General features: G+C 45.1%; 1 protein-coding gene across 2 annotated transcripts; it reads right to left on the bottom strand.

The window, feature by feature from the left end:
* Positions 1-2,696: 2,696 nt before the first annotated feature.
* On the bottom strand, positions 2,697-13,845 carry Six4 (SIX homeobox 4). 2 transcript variants are annotated; one of them, XM_076922020.1, is made up of 4 exons: positions 13,778-13,845; positions 12,757-13,571; positions 9,354-10,042; positions 2,697-4,795 (listed from the first exon to the last, which is right to left on the bottom strand). In XM_076922020.1, the coding sequence occupies exons 1-4, from the start codon at positions 13,778-13,780 to the stop codon at positions 3,999-4,001; spliced, it is 2,304 nt and encodes a 767-aa protein (XP_076778135.1). In that variant the 5' UTR covers positions 13,781-13,845; the 3' UTR covers positions 2,697-3,998. The 2 variants fall into 2 exon arrangements, with proteins under 2 accessions (XP_076778135.1, XP_076778134.1); XM_076922019.1 differs by lacking the exon at positions 13,778-13,845 and having other exon boundaries at positions 12,757-13,666.
* Between the last annotated feature and the right edge of the window lie 1,428 nt (positions 13,846-15,273).

Raw genomic sequence — 15,273 nt, 5'->3', positions numbered from 1 at the left:
ATTCCTTCAAATAATCTCTCTTCAACACAAAGTATGTATAAATATAAAGTTTATTTAGCATAGTGTTTAGAAAAATAAGTTCACATCATTTCAGAAAACAAATAAAACACTTAAATTGTCCAGGCATAACCCCCATTACAGTACAACATACATACTTTAGATCTCTTTGGTTGGGTAATTAAGCACAGAAATGTTCGGGGACATGCTGTGTGCTATCACCTAACAGTGCAGTAGAGGCTCTGTTCCCCACCCTATGTCATACATTCTGTATAGAGTTTCTCTTCATGTAAGGCACAGTAAAACCATATTGAGTATACAACTGATTGCCTCTGAACATACAGTACATGCAACAAAATGATACATTTTTATTTTGATAAACTCTGAAAGCCAAAAGAGTTACATGCGATATAATTTGGATTAATAAAACGTATGGTGGTAATATCTAATTAAATTGAAATATCTCGATCAGACACAAAATAACCGTTAGGTTCCAAGTTTTCGGAAGACTTTGAAACGGCTCCTGTAGAACATACTTACTTTCCCCACAGATTTCCTGAATTATTTTTATGAGATGATCTGTCAAAAACATTTGAGAATGAAGGACTCAAGTTTATGCACTAATGTTCACATGTTGGGGATGTAGCAGGGTAGTCTGCCGTACATGCCCAATAACTCCAGCTTTAACATGCAGAATAACAAGGGTACATACAGAGAGTTAAGGTCAGTGTGCAATTCAACTATGGATATTTTTTTTAAACCTATGGCTACAACATCTACCTGCCTTTCACAACACAGAAAGGCACCAGAACATGTATTAAGTCCTCACTATAAATCTACATGACATATTTATGCAGAACAACACAGGTGCTTTTGTTTGTTGGGGGGGGGGGGAGATGAACCTCCTTCGAATGCTAGACCATCCTCTTTACTAGTCGTAACTAAGAGCTGAATGGCAATTCCAGCTATAGAGTGCATAGATAGGCTGGCACCAGAAAATCCCACAGCCAGCAGCAGGGGTTGGGTTTAAAGGGGGTTATTTACCTCTAGTGATTCCTGAGAAGAAGGAATCACTAGAGGATCCTTTGCAGCATCTTCAAGCATTGGTTTATGTAAGGATAGTCTGCCACATGAACTCCAAAGGCTCTGAGGCTGGCCCTTGGTGTTGTGGAAGAAAAATGTCATTTGCAATTCTGTGCAAGGAGATCACGGGGTTTACCATATTCCATCCACACATACATGGGCTGCATATCAACTGGCCCTTCTTTAAAACTGAAAGAATAGACAAGAACAATAAGTTCTTATAATGTGCACTGATTCTTACCTGGTGGGCTGTATACCTGGGGTGTTTGTAGGGCTAGAAGCTCACCATGGTGGAATATGAATTTCCTAGGTAACTACTTAGTTTTGTGCTATTTTTTCTTTCTCATAGGGAGAAAAAGAGGAAGAACTTGGAATAAAAGAGATACTTTTGTTAGATATATGGAAGTTTTCCAACACACACACACACACACACACAGAGAGAGAGAGAGAGAGAGAGAGAGAGAGAGAGAGAGAGAGACAGAGAGACAGAGAGACAGAGAGAGAAAGAGAGAGAGCCACACACACCAGCCTTATATAACATTTTGACTTTCTCACTTCCCTTACCAGACAAGTATTTTTAAATAAATGACCTCTTGATATCTGCAGCAATCTAGTGAAAAATATCATTTTTATGTAAACTATACTACAAGACCATGAAGTTAATCACATTAATATGATGAGTACACAACTGGGAAGGAGGCCGGGGGGGGGGGGGGGGGGGGGGGGGCAGCCAGGCTGTGTAAGTAGTGTCAGTAGAAAACCACATTGAAGCAACCGGCTTTGTGAAAACGAAACAAAAACTTCCCAAACAACCAACCAACCTGTGGCCCAAATTGCATATCTCAGCAATTGAGGGACATTCACCAATTTCACAAAAATGGGATTTGGGTTCTCTATCACAATGATGGGCATAAAATTCTTTATAGGACTCTTTATCTTGACTGCAAGTGCCCTTTGTAGTAACAACAAATGCTAAATCCTCAGCAACCCTTGCTCAGCAGACGAGCATCTTAATTAGAAACCAAGCAGTCTGTCTCTTCCACCACCTTATAAAAACAAGGTTTGGTACTATCTTTATGCTTAACAACTGAAAAGTCACCTTACACAAGATCGCATTCTTTCTGAAATCAGAGATGCCCTGGGACTAACAGCATGAAGGCAGTACATTGTTATATTGTGGATACAGAATCCCGCTAAAACTTTTAAACAGAACTTCCTACAGAAACTGGAAGGATTTGCTTAATTAAATAGGACAGGCAACAGTCATGTGCTACACTATACCAACCAATCCAAAACTTGCTGGGAACCTTCAGTTGGACAGATTTTGTTTAGAACAATTTACATATACTTTGTTTACTTTAAATGGTTGTTTTTAAGCTGGGTAGTGGTGGCCCGGGCCTTGAATGCCAACACTTGGGAAGCAGAGAGACAGGTGAATCTCTGTGAGTTCAAGGCCAGCCTGGACTACAAAGTAGGTTCCAGGACAGTCTGTAACAGTTTCTCTGTTAAACTGAGAAACCCTGTCTCAAAAAAAAAAAAAAAAAAAAAAAAAAAAAAAAAAAAAAAAAAAAAAAAAACAAAAAAAAAAAAAAAACAAAAACAAAAAAAAACAAAACTAAACCAAAACAGAACAAAAAAGGTTGTTTTCATAGCCTGCAGAATTGCTGTTTCAGGGTCTTCTACAATTTTGTACTTTCATTGTAATGAAGAGTGTCAACAATAACTGTCTATCCATTTGCATGACAAATGTTACACATGCTATTTAGTGAAATGGAGGTCCTGCCTAAAGGGGTTCTGTGGTAAACTTAACCCTGTTTGATGGTACAAAAGAACCATCAACACCACTGTTGACACTTCTGTACCTTACTAGTAATAAAAAGGCCACAAGGTAAAAAGGCACATAGGAGTCTATAGAAAACATATTTAAATGAATCAAAGTTGGGAAAGTAAGAAGGATGTGTGGAGAAGCGACAAAGTTCCAGTCCTGGGGGTTAACAGTTCCTGTTTCAGTGTTACCATTGACCTTAATAGACTCTTGATAAACATTACAAAAAAATAAAACTTGGTTGGAAACAAAGATGTCCTATTCCTGCTCAAACAATAAATATAAATTAAACGTAAGAAGACATTTTTCTTTTCAGTTCACGAAGCCTGAAGAGAGACATACACGGTATAAATAAAAACTCACTGTACTTAACTCAGATCTTGCTTAGAGACCTGTATTTACATTCGTACCCAAGTTGTGTCAGAGGTTAGTGGCATTTCAAACTTTCTCTGCCACATTTGACTATTAGCAATCACATTTGGAAACACGTAGAGACTTAAAACCAAGCCTTTCCCCAAATTGCTGAAAATGATGAATATGTGTATGCACACACAAACACACACACACACATACATATAAGCTATATAATTTGAAAAAAATATGCTGTTATGAGAGTCTAGAGTACCATTGTTTCTTAACCATCTCAATGCCCACAGAGTAAAAGTAAACAAACAAACAAACAACAAACACAAACAAACAAAAAAACCCAACTACATTGCTTCCAACAGCCTGGAGCTATTATTTAATTTTCTAAGTTAGGTGTATACATTTTAAATTTGAAATACTGTCACGTTCCATTTTGCCGGTGGAGTTATACTGCTGACTAAATGATAGAGGATGGTTTGATTCACTTGTCTTGCCCCTATCTGTTTCAAAGCGAGCATGATGTGACCAGAAAGGCTTCAGCAATGCAGTGCCACTCCTGTATATTTAACTATGAGATCTTCATGCAGCTCAACCCAAATGCACTTGCTTGCAGAAGTACAGTGTGTTCCTCTAAATGAGTGGAAGCTCTCCATCTTCGGGGCTTCGGGAAGAAAAGGATTTGCCCCTGTTAAAGCAGAGAAGCGGAGATAGGTGGAGTGAATCAGGCTTATAAGTCTTGCATATCTTCATCCAACTGAACAGTCTGGAGCTTGGCCAGCTCTTTTTTGTCTGTTTCCAGGTCTTCGCAGGCGGGTTCAACCAGACCGTCGAGGACGTACTTGGATTTCGAGTCCAACATCATTAAGTTATTTGTTGCTTTGTTCTCAGAATTTTGCAAGAAATTCTCTTTTATGTTAGCTACTGACTGCAGAACCAAGCGCTGTTCTCTGACAAAATCCTGGTGGACTGCTGGCGAGGCGTGACTCACCTGCTCTTCAGCTGTTGGAACTATCTCACCCAGGCTGCCCTGGGTCAGTGGGACAGACAATAGGTCTTGACCAGGAATAAGGGAACAGTTCTGCAGGGTTGCATAGTTAGTGTCGCTGACAGATGTCACAGTGCATTTGCTTGCCACAGGTGCAGACACTGGCTGGCTGTCCGCAAGGTCAGGGTTTAGCTCAGCGGGATTAAGTAGTGTAGGGGGGGTCAGGGAAAAACCATGGGCGGTGGACACATTAACCAACGAAGAGGTCAGTGGATGGAGGCCACTCCCAGAGAGATTTTCCGAAGACAGGCTTGCATTTACTTGTGCATTGGGATTGACAGGCATCAACTGAGAAAAGACCAGGCCTCTTTCTAAGCCTTCCTGTTTCACAGCTCCTACAGTCTGGCCAGAATTAGGAACAGTGTATACCACTGCACTGGGGGTAAGAGGGCTCAGGAAAAGTTTACCATGCTGAACCGTGCTTGATTCACTTGTAAATGTGCTTCCATCCGAAGTGCTTGGAGTTACTGAAAGATTACCTAGGGGGAAAAGTACCAATTCACATTGATGAAAATGATACAGAAAAATAAAACAAACACACAGTCACTCCTTTTAGCACACATGATTTTTCCTCAGTATTTATGTAGAGGTGACACTTAAATATGTAACTTAGTCCAGCTTCAACACAGTAAATAGGACTCAGGCAGACTAGCTTTCTCTATATATATTTTTTGTATTTCTTTTGCAGTGCTGGGGACTGAACTCAGAGCTTCCTACATGCTGGGTAAAGATTCTGCCACTGAGCTACTTTCATCTATGTTTGTTAACCTCCATGTCACTGTAAGGACCAATGAAAGACGGCTGTGGCAGGAGGCATAGGGCCTGGGGAGAGGGTTCAGTGGCAGATCACCTGCATGGTGCAGGCCTTGGGTTCAAGACTCAGCATCTAAAACAAATAGAAATACAAGCCAACCAATCAAAACGAGCAAGTATGTGGGACCTGGGGATAAAAGCTGAGATAGGAAGACTGATTTTGAGGCCAGTCTGGACTACATAGTAAGACCTTATCTCAAGGAAAAAGAAAAAAAGAAGAGACAATCTTGTCTGAGCTCAACTACTGGCCGAGTTCCTGGCTCTTTATCATGGACTTACCATCTCTTAATCAGTTGCTAGTGGCCACTCTACCAGTTAGAATGAGAGAACACAGTTGCAAAACAAAATATTTCCGTTAGGACTGCTCAGGTACTGACATAAAATGTAAATGAAAATGGTCGAAAATACCACATAAAATGAGTTTCTCTGGAACTTAACAAGTTAATGACATCAACCTGTACAGACAAGCCTCAGACTTCCACCGAACTACCAATAAAGCAGTCTCGAGTCAACAAAACTCTCCAGTTTTTTCCCCCCCCCCCCTCCCTCACTTGTTGTTCTAGCTCTAAATGTTCAGTGCTGTAGAGATGGGAGAAATGAATGGTAACCCCGGAGTACTCTTTTGAAAATACAGAAGAACATAAAGGACTACAATTAACGCCTCTGTCAAAAGGGTGTGTCTTTTGAGGCCCCCACTTTAATGGTCTGTGGAGACTAGAAGAAAAATTATAAGTAGAAAATAGAAGTTTAAGTGAGAAACGTGGGACAGTGAAGACCCTCAAATCTCAATCAAATACAACTCCCTCTGAGTCTTTACAAGGGAAAGGGAAATGATGGCTGTCAGATGACTCGGGTCCCCAAGTGTTACCAGAGAGAGAAAGAGGAATTTAGGGAGATTTCTGGGGGAGAATTAACATGGGGTACTGACCTCACTCTTCATTAGAGGTCTAATCGACTCCTTTACAAGTGCAGAAAATTAAGTAGTTCACTCAATGGTGCCCTTCTTGAATTCTTTTTTTTTTTTTTTTTTTTTTTTTTTTTTTTTTGGTTTTTTCGAGACAGGGTTTCTCTGTATAGTCCTGGCTATCCTGGAACTCACTCTGTAGACCAGGCTGGCCTCGAACTCAGAAATCCGCCTGCCTCTGCCTCCCAAGTGCTGGGATTAAAGGTGTGTGCCACCACTGCCTGGCCCTTCTTGAATTCTTAAATCAACTGTGATGACAGTGCTTCCTATGTGAAGAAGTCCCCAATCAGTGCTCCCTATGTGAAGAAGTCCTCAGGGCCACCGATGGCTTACATCTTTAAGTACTTTATGCACGCAAAAGGATGTCTTTCTATGAGAAACCAAAAGTGAAAACACTAACTATATTTGAACTCCTTTAAAAATGTGAACTACTAATACATGAGAATTTATCACAGAAAGACGGTTACGAAAAAAAACCACTTCGATCTATGTTACATTGCTTTTTAACTTAATTTTTTTTTCAGGCCATACACGTGAACGAACTGCTCTTATTTTAAACCTTTGGTTTTAAGTGCGTTTAAAAAGTCTTGTAGGCTTCAAAACCTTAAGGAGGAAAAAGCCACAACTGATCAATATTTTGCTTTGTGTCTGTGTGTTTGTGAAACTGTTCACTAGCGACGTGTCCACAAAATGATTATTTTTTAACAGAGTCATAAGTAGCAACATTTCCCCAACAGCTATTCAACACAAATAAACTGACATACCCTGAACATGGAAAAACACTAACTTACATAAATGAAGGGGAAAACAGATATATTCTAAAGGATGATTTTTGATTTTTGTTTTCTTTTTCAGTATTGGGAATTGAACCCAAGGCCTCAGATATAAAACATGATTTTGTTGTTGTTTTTGTTTTAAGGCAGTGTCTATCTATATAACCCTGCCTGTGGTGGAACTCACTCTGTAGACCAGACTGATCTCAAACACACAGAGATCTGCCTGCCTCTGCCTCGCAAGGGCTGAGGTGAAAGGCATGTACTAACATGCCTGGCTAGAACATGATTTTTTTTTTTAAGTATAGCGACAACTGAGTTACAAATTTGTACAAATTTCAGTACAAAAACTGAACAGGAAAAAAAATGCAGGTGCAAAGTATAATTTTACAATGATGCTAAAGAAGAAAAAAACGAACAAAGAAACAAACAAACAAAGCCCCAAATCCTCTCTGATTATAAAGTGAATACAGTTATCAGCAGGCTGCTTTCCCCCATAACTTCCTATGGAACTTCTTCCTATATCTAGGAAGAAAGGACTATGTTTCTGGACATTTTAAAGAATGTTCAGTGTAAGTTGACTTGATTTGGTTTGGTGCGCTTTTTGGAGATGGACTCTCACTATGTAACCCGCTTCAGCTTGAATGTAGCTCTGTGTAACTAGGTAGCTCAGGTAGGCCTTGATCCCCAATTTCCAGCTTCAGTCTTCCAAGTGTTAGGATTACAGATTCGCATTTACCACCATACCTATCTTAGCATTTTAAAAACGAAGTCCAAATTTCCAAAATGCTCTACAGCAAAACTGTAATACACAACTACGACGGAGGAGTTGCCTACCGGAGCCAGAGATTCAAAAGGTCGGATCCCTGTCATTTGATCTTAGCTATTTTAACTGACAAAACTATTCTTATTCTTGGTAAATAGCCCATTGAAAAATTAACTATTATTAGGCAGTGGTGGCTCATGACTTTAATCCCAGCACTTGGAGGCAGAAGCAGGCGGATCTCTGAGTTTGAGGCCAGTTTGGTCTACAGAATCAGTTCTAGGACAGCCAGGGCTACCCTGTCTTGAAAAACTGAAAGGATCGAGGCCAGCCTGGTCTACAGAGTGAGTTCCAGGACAGCCAGGGCTACACAGAGAAACCCTGTCTCAGAAAAAAAAAAAAAAAAAAGAAAGAAAAACTGAAAGAAAAAAAAAAGTGTAAACAACCCCCGCCCCCAACCCCGTCCCAAAACAACCCTAGCTATTAAAGTGATCGCACTTGTCTTGATTACGATGAGAAGCGTAGCATCCACACTGCTAACACACATACTTATGCTATCCGTGCAACTTTGTTGTCTCTAAAATGCTGTAAACGGCTTGGAAATTTTCATAAAGAGGGAAGCTGGGTTAGAGTCATAGATAGTTTGGCTTTCTCTGGGGTGTTTGTCTTTTGTCCTAAATTGGAGTGTGACTTAGGTTAACTCTTATATAATCTGGAGCACTCAATAGACAGCTGAAGAGTGTGCCACAGGACCATGGCGGCTTACTGTCTTTTTCTCTAAAGAGAGACAAATAACTGAATGAAATGTACAACTATTTTTCATTAATGCCTCTAATAAGTTGAAGTAGACCGTAGCTACAGAAGCAAGACTTGTACAAAAACTGACCACATTGCAGGTTGACCTTTGGTAAAAATCTGGGTTTTCAGACTTGCTTACAGGAGAAAGAACGGGATCACCATCTCCCACCCCTAAGAGCTGGAGGCTGCTCAGCTTCCCAAGGCCAATCCTAACTGTTCCCATTTCAGCACAGAGAAAAACGACAAGCGATACAGATTCGATTCACATTCCTGAGGAACTGATGTGCCAGCCTCAGGCTCATTTCCTTTCTCTAACAGACTGCTGTTAGTAAAGCCACAAATACACAATGACACAATTGTTTTCATAAACATAAACCCACACAGCTGAGAAATGAACACACATCTAAAGCAACAGAAATGCACGTGTTCTTCTAAATTTCTTTTAGGTCTTTTTGGGTTTCAATGATAATTATAGGAAGAACACGATGTAAGCAAGAATACATTCAGTCTTTTAGTTTATTCTTTTAAAACATTTTCTGGTCAAATAAATAACTGCTTGACTAATTTTATGTTCCTAGCAATTTTATTAATTTTTAATTTTAAAACGTCAAGTACTGGGTTATTTTATAAGCACTGATTGACTTACCATATTCCTATAATTGTAGAGTTGGCAAGGTCTGCTAGAAACTGTACTTTTCCATTCTGTTTGGGGAAGATAAAACTCCATTCCCCAGGAATGTAAGAAAATCAGGCAAGCTGGATAGTATTTAGGTACTGGAAGCCATATCAAGGCTATTCTGTAACTGTGTAAACCAACGATGTATCTGGACAATAACATGAATTTATAGCTTTCACTAAACCTGTCATTTATAGCAACTAACCAACACATGCCCTGGTGTATTACTGGTACCAAATGAAGCCTTTACCTTGTGAAGCTGCTACTGAGACCGGAGGCAGCTGCAGTGGAGAGAATCCAATGCTCCCATTAAGGAACTGGCCGTTTGCTCCAGAATTAGGGATCTGGACAATGCCGTACTGGTTAATTTGTACAGGTGTAGTAAAAGTCACCACAGAGCCACCATCCTGGGAGGCCACTGCCTGAACACCTTCTCTTTTCACCTCTGTGCAGGGTATCAGGCCTGGGAATGACACAGGGGCACTAGGGCTGTAGGAGGTGGTGGCTGCTGAGTTCACAGCAGAACTCTGGAGGATTTTAAATTCTTTCACATCCTGGGAGGTAGATCCCAGGATGTCTGTCATGGCTATGCCATTGCCCACAATGTTTGAAGACATTTTGGGTGGGTTCAGTGACACTGTCTGTGTATTTCCCACATTCAGTCCATTAAGGATAACACCATTGTGTCCCTGAATGAAAGAATTGCCATTAAGGAAGACAGGTGAAGTACTTGCAGGCACCAAGCTTCCATTCAACACAACTCCAGACGAGCTTAACGACAGCTTAGCATTTCCAATCTGTTGCATATATACTGGCTCCATATGGCTAGAAAGGCTGAGGTTGGTGACACCATCAGATGCACCTGAAAGTGGGTGAGGAGACAAATCCTCATGTCCCTTGCTGGATTCATCTTCAGTGCTGGGGTTGCCATCCGATTCGCTGTTCAGGGGGAAGAGAAGACATTGTGAAGGTCAAGGGATTGACAATCCACACAGACTGTAAAACATCCTTCAAACCATTAAAGGCAATATTTAAGCAAAGCAAAGTATCTGCTGGCCCTGTTAAAACTATGAGGTTTTAAGCAAATCCTGCCCAGCCAGACAGTGAGATGTAGTTGGATCCCTTTTTTTAAATTTCTGAGAAAGACCAGAAGGTTGCACAATGTAAAATTCAACTAAAAGCACTTTAATACTGTGTTTTCATTCTCACAGTATTCATGTGCTACCTGTGCCATAGAAACAATTCATTAAACGTTAATGTGTCGTTTTTTGCTGTTTAGGAGAGCTGTTTCACATTCATGTTATTTTGAAGGTAGATGGAACTGTCAAAGGAGCAGGCGGTATGAGGGGTTCAGTTTTATTTGCCAGTTAGGTAACAAGAGACCATTTTCTCACCTGTTCCCAAACTTTTATTCCACCAGAGAAACAACTCTCACTCAATAAAGTGGTTTGCCCTTGAAGGAAAGACACTTGCAACTCTTGATATGCACAGTTGCCTTTGGATCCAAAGGAAGCCATAGGGGCCTATTTAACATACACCATCCAGTGCTCGGGAGAGATGAGAGGGGAAAGGTGAGCACCACTCACTGGCCTTGTAACTATCAGACTCCTTCCCTGAGTCTTCGGTCCTTCTATTCCAGGATCCTGGACATAAGGGAAATACCAAGTTCAGGTCATGGAGGAATGGTGGCAGTTTTCCTCGTTTGGTTTGATTTTGGGCGGGGCAGGACAGAAGCAGTTTGGAAGCCTGGTGAGATTTGGTCCAGCTGAGGATCCAACATCCCAGTGTGGTCGGTTTCCTTTCAAGCTGAGGGGAGGGGATTACCCAGGCTTTGGGCTTTGGGGCCAGGAGCGCAGAAAGCGCTTTGATTTACGAGCTGAAGCAGAGCAGCCGTCGCCATTGGTGAGGGTGACTCACCAGGGGTGCGGGTGGGAGGCAGATCCGGAGAGGGGCCTATACTAGGCAACTGGGCTGGGGGTTGAGGGTGTGGAGTTAATGGGGAGGAAGATAAAGTCAGCAGAGCGTGGCTCAGGATATGTGTGTGTGTGTGTGTGTGTGTGTGTGTGTGTGTGTGTGTGTGTGTGTGTGTAGATAGATCCTGGAACTGGGCCGGTTCCATAGCAAAGGCTAGAGGACAGCTGCCCTACATGTGCCACCGGCCTCATACCCAGTACTTAGGAGATTTCTTCAGTTCATCTGCAGAGCACTCCGGGATAGGTGGGGTCACCTAACCATTGCTCCTTCTCTAGGTTGCTTCCTCTCTCAATACTGAGGGAGGGTGCTCGCAAGTCGGCGGGCATGTTCTGTTTATGGTTACGGGCAACCAGGGTCAGGGCTGCATAGTGCGCCTCTCTCCCTGCCTGCGGTGAGCTGTGGGCCTCCAGGCTCCACCCGGGCGCAGGGCAAAGTAGCGAGGGCGGGCTCTGGAATGCGCAGGGTGATCACCTTCACCTGGCCCAGGCCAGCTGGCTCCATGGATCCCGGGTTCCTTCCCAGGGCAGAACATTTGAACTGCATTTAGATTCTCTTCTCTTCAAATCCCCGCGGGGAGGGGGGCCATCAACCTTCTGCTTAGTTTACCCGTACAACAACAACTATAGCGGCAGCAACAACAACAACCACACACCTAAACAACAACAACAACACACACACCTAAACACACACTGTCAAGGGTCTTACTCTAAAGGACACAAAAGGGGTGAACCCCCCCCTGCATTTTATACGAAAGAAGGGGAAAACACAATAAAGTTGAAACGGGGAGGGGTTCGGGGGGGGATGGCTGAAGGAGGACTGAGTGGATAGCTCCCCTACTTTCTTGCTGCCCACCTTGAGCCAGCGTGTCCCCTATTCCCATCTGCCCGGTCAGTAGGGAATCATACTGTGTTAGGGGTCCAAGAAACTGTCCTTCAGTCTTGCCACCTCTGATGCACTGTAACCCGATCCGAAGTTGTTCAGAATCAGGTTTCAAAACACCGCAGAGACGAGTAGCACCCACACCCCACGCTGCCTTAGCAGCGATGGGAACCGCGGCGGGCAGGGTGAATGATTAACTCTGTCATATTAAAGCCTCGACGTCCCCAGACCCCATCTGAGCCACTAGTCTCCATTAACGCTCCTTTTCCTTCTAGAGCGCCCCTGGTGACCTCCAGGGCAGGCCTAGGGCTCAGTAGAACCCTGGGTACTCTGGAGCGTGTGCGCACTCCAGGCTCCGGGTGACCCGTCGGAGGCAGGGACCCCGGCCGGCGCCGACAGCCCCTGCGGGCCCGGAGCCGCGGTGAGAGCAGCCTTGCCGGCGTGCACACAGGCTCTCTGAAAGAACCAAGGCGAGAGTGGCAACTTCAAAGGCAGCAGGATGGGGGTGGGAAGCCGGGCAGCAGTGACCAGCCGAGGTGGGGGCGGGGACTGGACCTAGGAGGGCGACCAGAAACTTCTGGGGGCAGGAGGGGGAGGGTTAGGAGGGAGGATCCCCGCCCGCCCGTTGCCACCGTCGTCCCCCCTTCCCATAGGGAAGCGAGGTGGGGGGCGGGGAGAGGTGGGCAGCCGGACCAGGCTGGTGGGGAAGGTAAGCGCCATGTTTTCGAGCGCTTGGAGGAAAAGAAAGCTGGGAAGGGGTGGGGGGAGGAAGGGGGAGGAGGAGGAAAGTTGGCGCTCACCTTTTGGACTGGGTCTCGGAGGGGTTTCGGTCACGTTGCCGCCGGTTCTTGAACCAGTTGCTGACCTGGGTGAGGGAGAGGCCGGTGATCTTGGCCAGGTGCCGCTTCTCGGCCGGCGAGGGGTAGCGATTCTGTTTGTAGAGCTCCTTGAGCGCGTTGCGCGACTTCTCCTTGAAACAATACACCGTCTCCTCGCCGTCCCAGATGGTGCGGGGCAAGGGGAATTTCCTGCGCAGCCGGTACTTGTCCACGGCGCCCAGCGGCCGGCCGCGCGCTCGCTCGGCCTCGGTGTAGCGCGCCTTGTACCAGAGCTGCTGCAGCAGCGGATGGTTGGCCGACTCGAAGCTGTGGCTCTCGAGGATGCTGTACAACTCAGGGTAGATGCCCTGGTGGAAGGCCACGAGCGCTCGCGCCTTCAGCAGGCTCTCGTTGCCACGTAGCAGGTCGCTCTGGGGCAGGGACCAAAGGAACCGGGCCAGGCGGTCCAGGTTGCCCCCCTGCTGCAACGCCTCGCACACGCAGGCGACATGGTCCGGCGAGAAGGCCAGCGGGGGCTGCGCGGCGGCTGCGTGCTGGTGCCTGCCCAGAAGTTCCGAGTGGAGTTGTACCTGATCTGCCGCTCCGGCCGCCGCTGCCCCTTCCTCCCGGCTTACCCTGGAGGCAGCCGCGGCGTCCCCCGGCTCCAGGGGGAAAGGAGCTGGAGCCGGGGGGCTCAGCCCAGCCGCCGCGCCCCCCGGCACCTCTCGGTGCGCCTCCTGTCCTTCCGAGGCGCTTTCCATCCCATTCTCCTGCTTGATGTCCGCCGCACTTGCAATCTGCCCGGTGGGGGAGGAAGAGGACATTTTTTGTTGTTTATTTTCCTCCCTCCCTCACTCCCTCGCACTCTTTTCCTCTTTCTTTCCCCCTCTCTTACTCCTCCTTCTTCGTCTCCCTCCCCCTCCCCCCTCCGGAAAGCCCACTCCCTCCCTCCCGGTTTCGGCTGGATCTGGCCGATCAGGTTTCCCCCAGGCCACGCAGTCACCATTAAGATAGCTGCTAGAGCAAAGTAGTGTAAACGGATAGCTGCTTTCTGCCGTTCCCCCAACGTGACTCCTCCGGTTGCTGCATACTATATGGCACTGGCCGCCCGGCCGGCCCGGCCGCGCCACCCCATTGGCTATTTCGCATTCAGTGGGAGGAGGAGACACCGTTTCTATCCCTGTCGATCACCCGCCTCCCACTCCACCCCTTGCCTTTCCCTCTCTCCCTGACCCCCAGGCACCTTTACCTGCCGGAAAACACCGACATTCTTTCCTGGCCAAGCTTCTGAATGGGCAGTTATCTAGTGCGGCCTGAAAATTGGACCGCTCTTTCAAAGAAAGGCCCAGTGATTCCCAAGGGAATACTAATCGCGTGACCTTAAGGTCTGGACAGCTAAATTTTTTAACAAAGAGACCACCCTCGGTATGCAGATGACAAAACTTCAGACACTAATTCCGAAGCTCTCCAGCACCTCCCTCCTCTCCTCCCCCACTAAGGGATGTCTTTATTAAGGATGTGTATTCAGAAGGGTCAGGAACAGCACTAAGGAGTGTTCTGATAGAGAAGCATTGTTAGTAATGAAAATTCTGGGGGTGGGGGGAGAACTTGAAAACTTTGAAATAAGCAGTGTGTGTAGCCCACTGAGATGACAAAAGCAAGAAGCATTTAAAAAAAAAAAAAAGTCAGCAGAAACCCAGAGATGACCTAATACAAATAAGCATATAGAAAATAAAACTGAATGTTTATACTGGATAAGTAGTATAGAAAAGAGTTAAGTTATAATGGTCTAGGAACACAAGTCTACTTACCATAATAGAAACACTCAAAATATACACACTAATAGGAAAGCCTACCGCCACCCCCCTCCACACACAATGTGGTGCTAGGATGGATAAACAGCTTCTCTTTGAAGCTGATAGATAGGTCTGGGAAGAACACCCTCTCTATACACAGATGTATTGGAAGAGATTGGGACAGGGTCAGCAGCCCTTGCCGTCCACACGCTAATGGAAGGTTGGTCTCCAGGTTTGAGGCTGAAGTGTAGAGGTGTGTTGTGAATATCTTCAGTTGGGTTTCTTTCCTTCACGGTTTGCATGAGGTCTTAGTCAGAAGGTTTTGATGAGCCTGTCTCTGTGGCTGCGGAGGGTCAGTTGGATGTGTCCGTGGATGCTCCTTCTCAAACTCTAACAGCTGTATGTCCTCCCCCTAACCTTTACTTCAGGGTGGCCTTGTATCGTTTCTGCTTCCCAGTCACTCATAACTGCCTATTTCAGCATGTTGTCAAGCAGCTGTTCGGGTCACCTGCTGTCACATCAATTTGGTGAGGTTTGCTTTCTTTTCTTTCTTTCTTTCTTTTTTTTTTTCCTTTTCTTTCTTTGCTACGACTTTATTGTTGGTTAGCTGAGATATTTGAGACAGAACCTAAGTGTTCTCCATTAAAATACTTATTTGGTGTGTGTGGGCATGCACATGCAAGAGCACACGTGCCAGTCATGA

Source organism: Arvicanthis niloticus, chromosome 23 (assembly GCF_011762505.2).
Source record: "Arvicanthis niloticus isolate mArvNil1 chromosome 23, mArvNil1.pat.X, whole genome shotgun sequence".
Lineage (NCBI taxonomy): Eukaryota > Metazoa > Chordata > Mammalia > Rodentia > Muridae > Arvicanthis > Arvicanthis niloticus.
The sequence above is the reverse complement of the archived record's forward strand: the minus strand, read 5'-3'. Positions and strand labels throughout refer to the sequence as shown.